Source organism: Balaenoptera musculus, chromosome 7 (assembly GCF_009873245.2).
Source record: "Balaenoptera musculus isolate JJ_BM4_2016_0621 chromosome 7, mBalMus1.pri.v3, whole genome shotgun sequence".
Taxonomy (NCBI): Eukaryota; Metazoa; Chordata; class Mammalia; order Artiodactyla; family Balaenopteridae; genus Balaenoptera; species Balaenoptera musculus.
In genome coordinates, this window is record NC_045791.1 from 106,795,369 (window position 1) to 106,808,339 (window position 12,971).

The 12,971-nt window shown below is 38.0% G+C and overlaps 1 protein-coding gene across 3 annotated transcripts in view; it reads right to left on the minus strand.

Annotated features, from left to right (window-relative positions):
* Window positions 1-12,971, minus strand: part of USP40 (ubiquitin specific peptidase 40) — a 93,564-nt gene that overhangs the window by 35,072 nt on the left and 45,521 nt on the right. For all 3 annotated transcript variants that reach the window (XR_005020562.1, XM_036857414.1, XM_036857413.1), the window contains exons 17-21: window positions 12,239-12,362; window positions 10,777-10,834; window positions 3,498-3,551; window positions 2,649-2,737; window positions 1,248-1,334 (exon numbers count right to left, since the gene is read on the minus strand). Coding sequence is in view for 2 of the 3 variants with exons in the window: in XM_036857414.1 (XP_036713309.1) it covers window positions 1,248-1,334; window positions 2,649-2,737; window positions 3,498-3,551; window positions 10,777-10,834; window positions 12,239-12,362 (412 nt within the window). In the remaining variant the exon portion in view is untranslated. The remainder of the gene's footprint in view (window positions 1-1,247; window positions 1,335-2,648; window positions 2,738-3,497; window positions 3,552-10,776; window positions 10,835-12,238; window positions 12,363-12,971) is intronic.

Here is a 12,971-nt window from a genome sequence, read left to right on the forward strand (position 1 = left end):
TTTGCAGGGCAGAAATAGAGACACAGATGTAGACAACAAACGTATGGACACCAAGGGGGGAAAGCAGTGGGGGGGGGTGGGGGTGGGGGTGGTGTGATGAATTGGGAGATTGGGACTGACATGTATACATTAATGTGTATAAAATGGATAACTAATAAGAACCTGCTGTATAAAAAAATAAAATTAAATTAAATTAAAAATTAAAAAAATTTTTAAATTATAAATAAACAAATAAATAAATATTAAAAAAAGAAGTCTGCACACCACAGCTAAAGATCCCGCATGCCGCAACGAAGATTCCCACATGGCGCAACAAAGACACGGCGCAGCCAAAATAAATAAATAAGTAAACAAACAAGCAAACAAATAAATAAATATTTAAAAGAAAACAAAAAACAAATTCAGGAGTACAGGCTTTCTTTAACCACATTGATATTATCTGTCTCTCCATTTTCCAAGACTGAAAGTCCCTGTTCTCAGTGACATTAACATAATTGTCTGCTTTATCACACACACACATTCACACCTGTGTGTGTGAGATTATGTGTGTACACATAATGTAGAAACAGCAGAAGGAAATATGCCAAAATGTTAACATTAATGGGATAAGGGATAATGAGGGGTTTTACTTTTTTTCTTTTAACCCGTTTTTATATATCCCAAATTTCTACAATAAACATGTATTATTGGTAGTCAGACAAGAAAAAAGAATAATCTTTTTTTTTTTTAAGAGATATAGGATTCTTTTTCTTTTTAAAAAAAAAAAATTATTTATTTATTTATTTATGGCCGTGTTGGGTCTTCGTTTCTGTGCGAGGGCTTTCTCTAGTTGTGGCAAGTGGGGGCCACTCCTCATCGCGGTGCGCAGGCCTCTCATTATCACGGCCTCTCTTGTTGCGGAGCACAGGCTCCAGACGCGCAGGCTCAGTAATTGTGGCTCACGGGGCTAGTTGCTCCGCGGCACGTGGGATCTTCCCAGATCAGGGCTTGAACCCATGTCCCCTGCATTGGCAGGCAGATTCCCAACCACTGCGCCACCAGGGAAGCCCAATAATCTTATTTTTAAAACCATAGCTGGCTCACCACCTTTCAAGCAATCCAAACTATTCTTTTAGTGAATACACAGAATTCTTTAAAGGATATTATGTAAACCCTACCCTTAGGATCTCAAAATCCTAACACAGGTTACCACTGCTCCCCATACCAAACACCCACAGACCCCGGCCACCCAAAGTAAAATTCCTTACATCTCTCACAGATATTGTTTCTTCTACTATGATCTCCATCTCTGTCCCAGGCTGAACATCGCTTCCCACAGCGAAAAACAGGAACAGCTAAGATCAAGATAGAGGTATAAATGCAATTTAATTTGAATTTCAAAATTCTATAAATATATTATTTATTTCTAAAACCGAAAAGCCAAAGGTCATAAAACTTTAATAGAAATCTCAAATTATGTAAAAACAAGTCTACGTTGGGTATTTTAAAGTTACAATTTAAACAATAATCTTGACTACCTAGAAATGTAAGATTCTTTATCACCAATGTTTTTACTCCTAAGAAACATCTCTCACAGACATTATTTATTCTAGTATGATCTCCATCTCTCTCTCAGTCATTCCTCAAAGAGACTTGCAATTACTATACACTATGAGCATTAACTGTGTTTTTTCTGAGTCATTAGTTTGTGACCTTACTTTCTGTCCAGAGGTCCCATATACTTTAACTCCCTGGAACCCACAGGAAAAATGTCAATCTGATCTCGTCAATTCAGTTCTTTATAGCCCTATTTTTCCTTTCTAACTCAACCACACTTGTCATGTTTTTTCTCCTAGCTCAACCACACTTGTCATGTTTTTTCTCCTATGATCTTGTCATGCACTACTATTTGTTAGAGTTTGGGGAAGAACAAATTAAAGGGAGGTAGTTGGGAAAATAATGAAGTGGATTAATTCCATATCAGGGATCTAGGAGCCATGGGGATCCTGATATGAGTTTAGCTTACCGTGATACAGTCTTAACAATAAGGACATCACTACGGCTTTTGGACTATAATGAAAGTTTATTAAGTAGGTAGGGTTCTAGGCAAAGGTCATCCTGATAGTATTTTATAAATAAAATGAATACCGATAAAGAAAAATCTGCTGTGAGTCTATTATATTATTGCAAGGAGTAATTAAGTTCAAAATCAGTATACTTTATTTCATTAAATCTAAAATGCTGCCAGTTGTTACTCATTATTTTATGTACCACTAAGAAAGGAAGCATAGCATCAGCTACAGTGCAGGATGCCACTGACTGTAAGATGCATCTTAATCTCACAGATGTTAAAATGTAGGGGAAAAAGGGTACATTTTAGAATTTATGAATTATGGTGGTTGAAACTGGTGGCCACTCAACTTTAAAGATCTCGCTTAAACACAAAATTTTCACAGGAAAACCACCTTATGAATATACTTTGACATCGTATTTTTGACTTAAACACAGAGAACTATATGGATGTATTCCTAAATAAAAGGTATCATTTAAGGAAAAGAAAAATTTTAAGAAAAACAGTATTACTGCAGTAGTTAAGGAATGAATCATACAATTAAGAACTTCTGATCATGGTAAGGTTGGTTTGGGTCTGTCAGGTGATCTCCTTTTACCTGAGAGGAAGTTGGTGCTTTTCCAGGACACAGTCCCAATGAACTCCCCATCTTCAATTCTGCTTCCTTCAGAGTATAATTGTCTGGCACTAAAAAGAATTTTGATAACATGGTAAATGTTATTAATTCCTACCTTTGGGCAAACTAATACACTGAAATCAGCCTTTCTTTGTAAATCAAGAATGTTAAGAAAGAAAAAAACTGAGTTATACTCCAGGCAAAAGGATTATATACAGTTATGTTTGATCTTAGATTTTCTCACTCTAGAACGTATACTCTTGTTAGCTGTACAGCAATGCTAAGAAATAAGAGGCAGCTATGAATGTTCTAGATTCATACTTAACAAAAGAGAGCTGTTGTCTGCATGGATTATGTAATATTCTGAATTGATTCATGCATGATGGACTAGCTTCTTCCAAGTTTAAAGCTGCTATGGTGACTACATCAAAAGAGTAAATTAAGTCTAATGACAAGATGCGTTACAGAGGTAAGAACCAAGACTCTGGTTACTGTGATAACTGGTATCACGGTAAAATTAGCAAAACAAATAAAAAACTTTGATAATAAATCTAGAAAGATACAACTAGGGCAAAACCATGACTAAAATGCACGTCAGCTAATCAGAAAGACAGGTGTTTTCCTTTAGAAAACAGAAGTGTTTGATTTTTGGTTAAGACTTTCTGTAATTCACAAGGAAGACACCTGGATGAAAGTCTGTTCTATAAACCAGTTTCTAAAAGGTAACTTAAGAATATTAGGTATTGGAAGTCACTGTTTAAGGTAAAAGTGTTGAGAAAGATAGGTGGCATGAGTAGGTGTCAGCTTTTGAAGGCTACCAAAAAGATTTACCTGGACAAAGAAGCTTCCCGTTTCTATCAATAGGCCTCAAACAGCTGTCCTCGGCTATAAATAAAAAGATACTGGTTAGTGCAGCAAACAAAGAAAACCAAAGAGAGATGCTATACTGTGTTAATTAGCAGGAAGCTAAAAAACCAAAAAAACAAGCAAAAAAACCCAACAACAAAAAACCACGTACAGGCAGTCTTCCCTTTGCACAGCAGTGCAGGACCCTAAGAATGCCTGTGCAAGTTGAAACTGTGCACAGAAATCTTAAAAAATATTATGATTGTACCGTGACCTTTAAAATTTTTTGTCAAAACATTAAAAACTGTCAGTTACACATGTACAGTGAAATAAAAAAATAGCAAACTAATATTTACTGTAATTCAAAACACTACAGGGGGCTTCCCTGGTGGCACAGTGGTTAAGGATCCGCCTGCCAATGCAGGGGACATGGGTTCAAGCCCTGGGCTGGGAAGATCCCACATGCCACGGAGCAACTAAGCCCACGCGCCACAACTACTGAGCCTGCGCTCTAGAGCCCGCAAGCCACAACTACTGAGCTCACATGCTGCAACTACTGAAGCCCGCGTGCCTAGAGCCTGTGCTCCGCAACAAGAGAAGCCACCGCAGTGAGAAGCCCACGCACCGCAACGAAGAGCAGCCCCTGCTCGGCACAACTAGAGAAAGCCCGTGTGCAGCAACCAAGACCCAACACAGCCAAAAATAATAAGATAAAAAAAAAAACTACAGACACTGAGAATTAAAATGTTTTCTTTGTAAAAAACACAAGAATAGTTGAAACAGGGATTGCTTTTGTCTCGTAGAGCTTGCAGTACAGGGTGACCATCTTCTCTAGCCCCTAATGATACTCTAAGTTTGGATCAGCTTCCAGTATTTTATGTTTTATACTTTCAATTTCATGAAATATCTACAAGAGCTCCTTTAACATGAAGTTTTTCTGCCAGCGTCGACTCCTCTGGGATATCTTCATATACTTTTCGTCACAACCACTTTCCTCACTCCTGTGAGTTTATGTTCATTAAGTTTCTCTGGCTGCACATCTGGATTCTCTCAAATGACAGCAGTGCCAGCATTCCCACAGCCAGCTATTTCTTCTACAGCTCCATATACTTTTGTTTCTCTCTCTCTCTTTTTAATAAATTTATTTATTTATTTTTTGGCTGTGTTGGGTCTTTGTGGCTGCGTGCAACTTTCTCTAGTTGCGGTGAGCGGGGGCTACTCTTCGTAGAGTAGCAGGGGTTACTCTACTCGTGGGCTTCTCATTGCGGTGGCTTCTCTTGTTGCGGAGCACGCGCTCTAGGCGCATGGGCTTCAGTAGTTGTGGCTCTCGGGCCCTAGAGCGCAGGCTCAGTAGTTGTGGCGCACGGGCTTAGTTGCTCCGTGGCATGTGGGATCTTCCCGGACCAGGGCTCGAACCCATGTCCCCTGCATTGGCAGGCAAATTCTTAACCACTGCGCCACAAGGGAAGTCCCATATACTTTTGTTTCCTTCCTGCACTTTCACCATTGTTGGCTAATTCGATTATCCATTCTTGTAAAATGTCACCTGAGTTTACCACTGGGAGAAAAGGAGGCAATAAACTACACATTTTGTTGTCTATGTGGTGAAATTAATAGCAGCTATGCACTGACCAATTACTGATAGGCTTTAAAGAGTGAAGTAACTGGTCATTGATCATGATGTACATGTTATTTCACAGTGATCTGTAGACTAAAGAGCTAGTAGCAAAGTTTGTACTTCATGCAATTACTCAATTAATATCCGGTGGCAGCTGAAATTTGAACCATGCTGCTGGGTAACAGATGAACAGTGGTCACTGAAATCCACGTGTATCAGAACTGCGCAGAGACTGCCTAGATTTAAGGTGAGTTAGGTGATTCTTATGCTTAGTTAGTAAATGGGTTAGGGCCAGTATGCCCTGTTCTTGAGGATGCAAAGACTCCTGCTTTGTGGGAAGAAGTATATTAGGTTTTAATTCCAAACAGAATTCTTACCAAGTTGCATATGAAGTGGGGGAATTCAAAGGGGTGGAGGCTTCTGAGAGGGCAGGAATGAATGCCATGGGCCTTAGAAGTTCTAACTTTATCTGAATAGAACAGAATCTCTTTGAGACTCCTGAGTTCTAGCCCTTATACTACAGTAATGTGAAGCCAGCATAGAATTCTAATACAAACGCCTTGACAACTGAAACAGCTTATGTAAAAGAGTCCTTCAATTTAAAAAATGCTAACTTAAAATACTGTTTTTTAAAAAAATTTTCACTTTCATTCAACAAACGCCTTGTATCTTCTATGTGCCAGGCACTGTCCTAGAAACTGACAATAAGAAAAACCGCCATGGACTCTGCCCGCAAAGAGCCTCATCTAATGGGGGAGGTGGACATTCATAACACAAAACACAGGTAGTTACAGTGTAAGTGCTACAAAGGGAAGGACAGGGCATTAGAGTATGATAGACAGATTAACTGAGATTGTGTAGCCAGGGATGACGGAAATAACATTTAAGCTGAGACCAAATGAGTGACTAAAGTTAGCGGATGAAGAGTAAAGGGAACAGAGTTCAAAAAGATTACAGGACTAAGAAGTCTCAGGGGGGCTTCCCTGGTGGTGCAGTGGTTAAGAATCCACCTGCCGATGCGGGGGACATGGGTTTGATCCCTGGTCCGGGAAGATCCCACATGCTGCGGAGGAACTAAGCCCGTGCGCCACAGCTACGGAGCCTGCGCTCTAGAGCCCGGGAGCCACAACTACTGAAGCCTGTCCGCCTAGAGCCCGAGCTCCGTAACAAGAGAAGACACCACAGTGAAGGGCAGCCCCCACTCTCCACAACTAGAGAAAGCCCACGTGCAGAAACAAAGACCCAACACAGCCAAAAATAAATACGTAAAAACAAAAACACAAAAAACCTCCCTCTGCTTTAAAAAATAAAAAAGAAGTCTCGGGGGTGGAAGAGAGCCTGTGACCAGAAACTCCACAAAGTCAGCATGGGAAGTGTGCTGTGACTAAGCAGATGAGTGGACTGCAAGGAGGTTAGTTAGGCAGTGGTCAGACGAAGCAGGTCCCCGTAGGCTAGGAGCCCACAGGCAATCCACTACAAAGTACAAAGAGCACAACAGGGCTTTGAGCAGAGGGTGACATGATCTGATTCACCTACGTTTAAGAAGATCACTTGCTATGTAAACAATAGTTCGGAGGGAAGAAGGAGTGGAAGAAAGGAGATCTGTGACATGGGAAGACAACAAACTATTCATTTTAATAAACCATATATTCTTAAGTAACTTTATTGAGGTATAATTTACTTATAATAAAACACATCCAGTTTAAGCACACAGTTTAAAAGAGGTCGATGAAAACACTCGGTAACCACCAGCAAATTGAGATATAATTTGCATCACCCCCCCAATTCCCTCATGCCACTCCGTAGTCAATCCCCCATCCCCTAATTCTGATCTGCCTCTGTAACTACAGCTTAGGTTTTCTTTTTTGACAATTTCACATCGATAAGTGGAATCCTAAGAGTATTACTCTTTTGTGACTAGCTTCTTTTGCTTGGCATGATGTCTTTGAGATTCATCCATGTTTTGCATGGGGTGGTAGTTTACTTCTTTTATTGATGAATAGTATCCCATTGTATGGATACACCACAATTTGTTCACCTGCTCACTGACATTTGGATTGTTTCCCATTTTTGGTTATGAACATTTACATACAGTATTTGTAAGCATACATGTTTTAATTTTTCTTGGATAAAAATCCAGGAGAATTGATAAGTGAATGTTTAAATTCACAGGAAATAAGCTAACTCCTTACCAAAGTGACTGTATCATTTTACACTCCCACCAGCAATACACGGCAGTCCCAGTTGCTCCACATCTTTGATATCACTTAGTTTTGTCAGCATTTAAAATTTTAATCATTCTACTAAGCGTGCAGTGATGTGTCATTACGGTTTTAGTTTGTTCGCTAATGATACTGAGTATCTTCTCCTGTGCTTATTGGGAGTTCATAGGTAGATTTTCTTTTGTAAAGTGGCTTCCCAATTTGGGTTGTCTTCTGATCAGGTTATAAGTATTTTTTATATATCCTGGATGCAAGTCTATTGTCAAATACATGCTTTATAAATTTTTTCTCTCAGTTTGTGGCCTGCCTTTTCAAATGCCTTTTAAATTTTGTAGTAGTCTAATTTGCTTTTCCCTTCATGGTTTGTACTTTCTAAGTCCTATCTTTTAAAACATCTCTTCCTTATGGTAAAAGTAACAGAGATTTTCTATGTTTTCTCCCAGAAGTTTCATTGTTTTAGGTTTTAACATTTAAGTCTATGATCCATTTTTTTTTTAAATTATTTATTTAATTTATTTTTGGCTGTGTTGGGTCTTCGTTGCTTTGCACGAGCCTTCCCTAGTTGCGGCAAGCGGGGGCTACTCTTTGTTGCAGTACACGGGCTTCTCATTGCAGTGGCCTCTCTTGTGGAGCACAGGCTCTAGAGCGCAGGCTTAGCAGTTGTGGCCCACGGGCTTAGTTGCTCCACGGCATGTGGGATCTTCCCAGACCAGGGCTCGAACCCGTGTCCCCTGCATTGGCAGGCAGACTCCCAACCACTGCGCCACCAGGGAAGTCCTATGATCCATTTTGAGTTCATTTTTTACATGATGTAAGGCAAAGGTGGAGGTTCATTTTTGCATCTATTGATATCCAATTGGTCCAGCACTGTATGCTGAAATAGTATTTTTCCCCATGGAAATACCTTGGCACTTCTGTTGAAAGTCAACTGACTGAATATGTTTGCATCTATTTCTGGCTTTTCAATGTAGTTCTGTTGTAAATACTTTGGAACATTTCCACATATGATCTCTGTTGCACATTCTTCTTCTTAAAAGAGCCCTTAAAAAATGTAAAAACTATTCTTAGCTCACTGGCTGTGCAGAAGCAGGTTGTAGGCCACACGTGCTGAACTCTGCTCCACGCGTCTACCCTCATGACTACACACACTGTCTTGATTTCTATAGTTTCAGAGTAAGTCTTGAAATCAGATGGTGTAACTCTTCCAACTTTGTTCTTTATTTCCTCTAAAATTGTTATGGATACTTTAGGTTCTTTGCATTTCCACATAAATTTAAGAATCAGCTTGTCAATTTCTACCAAAAAAAAAAAAACCTGCCAGAATTTTGAGTGTGAATGCACTGAATGTACAAATAAATTTTGAGAGAATTAGCCTCTTAATAGTACTGTGTCTTCTTTTTTTTTTAAATTTCATTTTATTTTCTTTTGTTTCAAGATTTTTAGGTTTTATAAAGGTATTGTATTAGCATAACAATGAAAAATTTAAAAGACCATCTCTAATCTCATTATCCTATCAAGCATTGTTTACATTTTTTTTTCACACACACACACTGTATTTTATTTTTACAAGAGATAAATAGACTGACACCAAGCATTGTAAATGGATGACCACAACAAAAGCAACAATGATTGCAATTACCAAACAGTACTGTGTCTTCTGATCCAAGAATATGGTACATCATTTAATTTATTTGGGTCTCCTTTTATTTTTCATGGCAATGTTTTCTAGTTTCCAGTGTACAGGTCTTGCACATATCTTGTTAAATTTACCCCCAAGTATTTCATGATAGTTTATGCTATTATAAATGTTTTCTTAATTTAATTTTGCATTTTTTTGTTGCTAGTAAACATATATGGATTTTTATATATTGATTTTGAGTTCTTGTTAAACTCACTTATTAATTCTAGTAGTTTTAATAGGATCCTCAGAGTATACAAGTAGATGATAAGCACATCAATAGTGTTCACCATCACTGCATCGGGAAAATGCAGTTAAACACAGGAGATACCAACTCATGTTCACTAAAATGGCTACAATCAAAAAGACAATTATAGGACTTCCCTGGTGGCAAAGTGGTTAAGAATCCACCTGCCAATGCATGGGACACGGGTTCAAGCCCTGGTCTGGGAAGATCCCACATGCCGCGGAGCAACTAAGCCCGTGCGCCACAACTACTGAGCCCATGTGCCACAACTACTGAAGCCCGCATGCCTAGAGCCCATGCTCCGCAACAAGAGAAGCCACTGCAATGAGAAGCTCGCGCTCGCCACAACTAGAGAAAGGCTGTGCGCGGCAACGAAGACCCAACACAGCCAAAAATAAATAAAATTAAAAGAAAAAAAGACAATTATAAACATCGGCAAGGCTGTGAAGAAACTGCAACCCTGATGCACTGCCAGTGGGTACGTAAATGATTCAGCCACTTTGGAAAATAGTACGGCAGTTTCTTACAAAGTTAAACATAACTTTGCCATATGACCCAGCAGTTCCAATTCTGTACATCCACCCAGGAGAATTGAAAACACAGGTCTATACAAAGACATAATGTTTACAGCAGAATCAGTCATAAAAGCCCCAAAGTGGAAACAATCCAAATGTCCATCAACTGGTAATGAACCAACAAAATGTGATATATCCATACAATCCGTACAACACACTCCTTTTTATCCAGTCAGCAATAAAAAGGAACAAACAACTGAAACATGCTGAATCATGGATGAATCTCAAAAATGATACACTGAGTGAAAGAAGCCAGACACAAAAGACTACACATTACATGCTTTCATTTACATGAAATGACCAGAAAAGCAAGTCAAAAGAAACAGAAAGTAGATGAATGGCTGTCAGGGGCTTGGTATGTAAATGGGAACGAGAGCTCTTTTTGGAGTGATGGAACTGTTCTAAAACTGGATTGCTGTGATGGTTGTATGACCTTATACATTTACTAATAATCACTGAATTATGCTTAAAATGGACGTTTTATGATATGTAAATTATACCTCAATAAAGCTGTAAAAGAAAACTTAATGCCGAGTGAACAGTGTGTTTGTGGAATGTTATATTCATTAAGATAGAATTTACATAAATGTAAAAATACAATATACACACATACATATATAGAGAGAGGTATAATATATATAGTACAATGTGAATGCACGAACTAGATACACACCCAAATCAGATACACTGGTTGCATCTGGGGAGGGAGGATAGGTCTGAGGAGGAGAACATAGAGGACTTTATTTGTAATGTTTGAGGCGAAAACAAACACATGGCAAGATGTTAACATTTGTCCATTTTGGGTGGTAGATAACGTGAGTTTTCCCTAATTATTTTTTTGAACTCTCCCATATTTTTTTTCAATTAAAAATCAAAACAAAACTAAATTAAACCAAAAAACCAAAAGCAAATATAAATGATTACCTAGTTCCTTCATTAATTTTAATTCCTTTATGGCTTTAATTCGAATATCAAACACCACCTAAAATAGAGAAATAAACTAATGACTGTGTATAAGTTAAAAACAATGGGAGGAGAAGAAAATGAAGATTGTCAGTGTGTGCATATACAGGTTGAGTTATTAACTACCTTACATTTAGCAGTTTTTGCCTACTTGAAAAAAATTTTTTTCCATCGCTGAAATTATTTTCTCTCTTCTACAAAGTCAAAGGCAAAAACTTAGATCTTGGTTAAGTTTTCACCAAATTGATAATAATTGGAATGGAAAGGCCGCCTACAGAAAACTTTAGAAAACTAAAGACATAATAGTAGCGAAAGGCAAAAGTTGACAAACAGTTAAGTTTTCTGATGATAGCAAATAAAAGAAACTATAGGTTTCTTTATGTTAAGAATGATGAATTCAGGGCCAGTGCAGGGGACATGGGTTCGATCCCTGGTCTGGGAAGACCCCACATCTTCGTTAATAATATAATATAAAACTGTACTAATAATTAACAAGCATTAATAATATAAAAATGTACTAATCCAAGGGTACTATTTAAAATTTCTACTTAAATTATTTTAGATTGTGTTTCCTTTTCTTTTTAAAATTTAGGCTAATTGCCTCTAGGGCATAAAATCGTGGAAATTTAGGGGTAAAGCTGACGACAGAGATCACTGACTCTACTTCCCCACTGGTGTCCCCCCGCTGTGCCCCCCACTGTGCCAAGAAGGAACAGAGCCTGCAGTAATCAAGGACTGCACCAGCCTCCCATTCGGGGTCAGGGCGGTAGGTCTCCTGAGCTTTGGGGCACTGACCTTATACTGTTCCCACTAATGTGCAAACAAACCTTAAGAAACTATAATTTTATATAAAAGAAAACATTCTAAGTTTTTAAAATAAAGTTACAGAAAAACGTAATAAATGGAGACTACATAAATATAAAAAGATGTTTCCTGAAATAATGTTTAAGGAAACCAGTATAACAGTCTTAAATGGAAAACTGAAAAAAATCCCTTTGAAGAGCAAGTGGCTTTATACAGAGCACAGAGTATACTGCAGAGCAATTTAAGATAAACTTTAAAAAACCCAAACACCAAAGAACACAAAACCAAAACATATATACCTTGTTTTAAAAATATAGAAAAGACTCTTGAAAATAGCATTTCACAGTTATCAAAGTCAGAAGATTCCATGAACTAATTAAAAAGGTAACTCCCACATTCTAATTCTAGGCTTTGGAGGGAAAAAAAGGCATATATTTTCTTGAAATATGCCAAGGGCTAACAAAGGTAAATAAGCAATAATCAAATGGTACAAATAAAAAGGTGATTTCTTAAGATTTAGAAGTTTACTGAGACAACTGTTCTGAAAGATTAAGGTATTGCTTTCTAAATAAAATTGTATTAACTAAAAACTGTCAACCACACTTAATATTCTACTCACTGTGTTAAGAGTTGCTGATATTTTAACTTGCTCTTCTTCAGAGTCTAATTGGCATAAATTTTTAACTTGGAGCCAGTCAATCTCATTCACACTGGTGATCCATTTCCCTTGTTTGGTCAACAAACTGTAGGTAAAAAGACATTTAAAAAATGTGTCTTTACACAGCCCTTTTATGCATCAGAGAGGATTGGAAAATTCATGCTTTTCTTTAGGCACCGCTTCCAAAATTCTGCATGTGTCACTTAATGTGACTAATTAAAGGTGACCAACTTCTACTGAGTTGGGTTTTTGAAAGTTCACTATCTTTTTAGGGTAGTGTTAAGACAGTATTCCACAGAGTCTATATTCATGATTCCAAATATTCTTTGATTTATACAAATAATTTGTTGCCACATTTTTCAAAGGGAACTGTTGTAATTGAACAATCAGTTGTTAACGTCCACCTGCACGCTGCACTCACTAGGGGAGCTTTAAAAGAGTACCTACACCAGAAGCCCACCCACAGACTTTAGTAGCTGAACAGCAGGACAGCATGCACAGCCGTGCAGACTGACGCAGAATGAAAGCACCGCATCTAATGGACATCATGCACGTCATATACACTGGACGTTTGTATTTTTATTATAGAGGTTTTAAAAAATTTTATGATAGCAGATGGCAGTGGAGTGTCTTGTTCTAACAAGATTTCCCTACAGATAATAGTAAAGGTTCTTGAGGAAGGAGCGACTTCTTA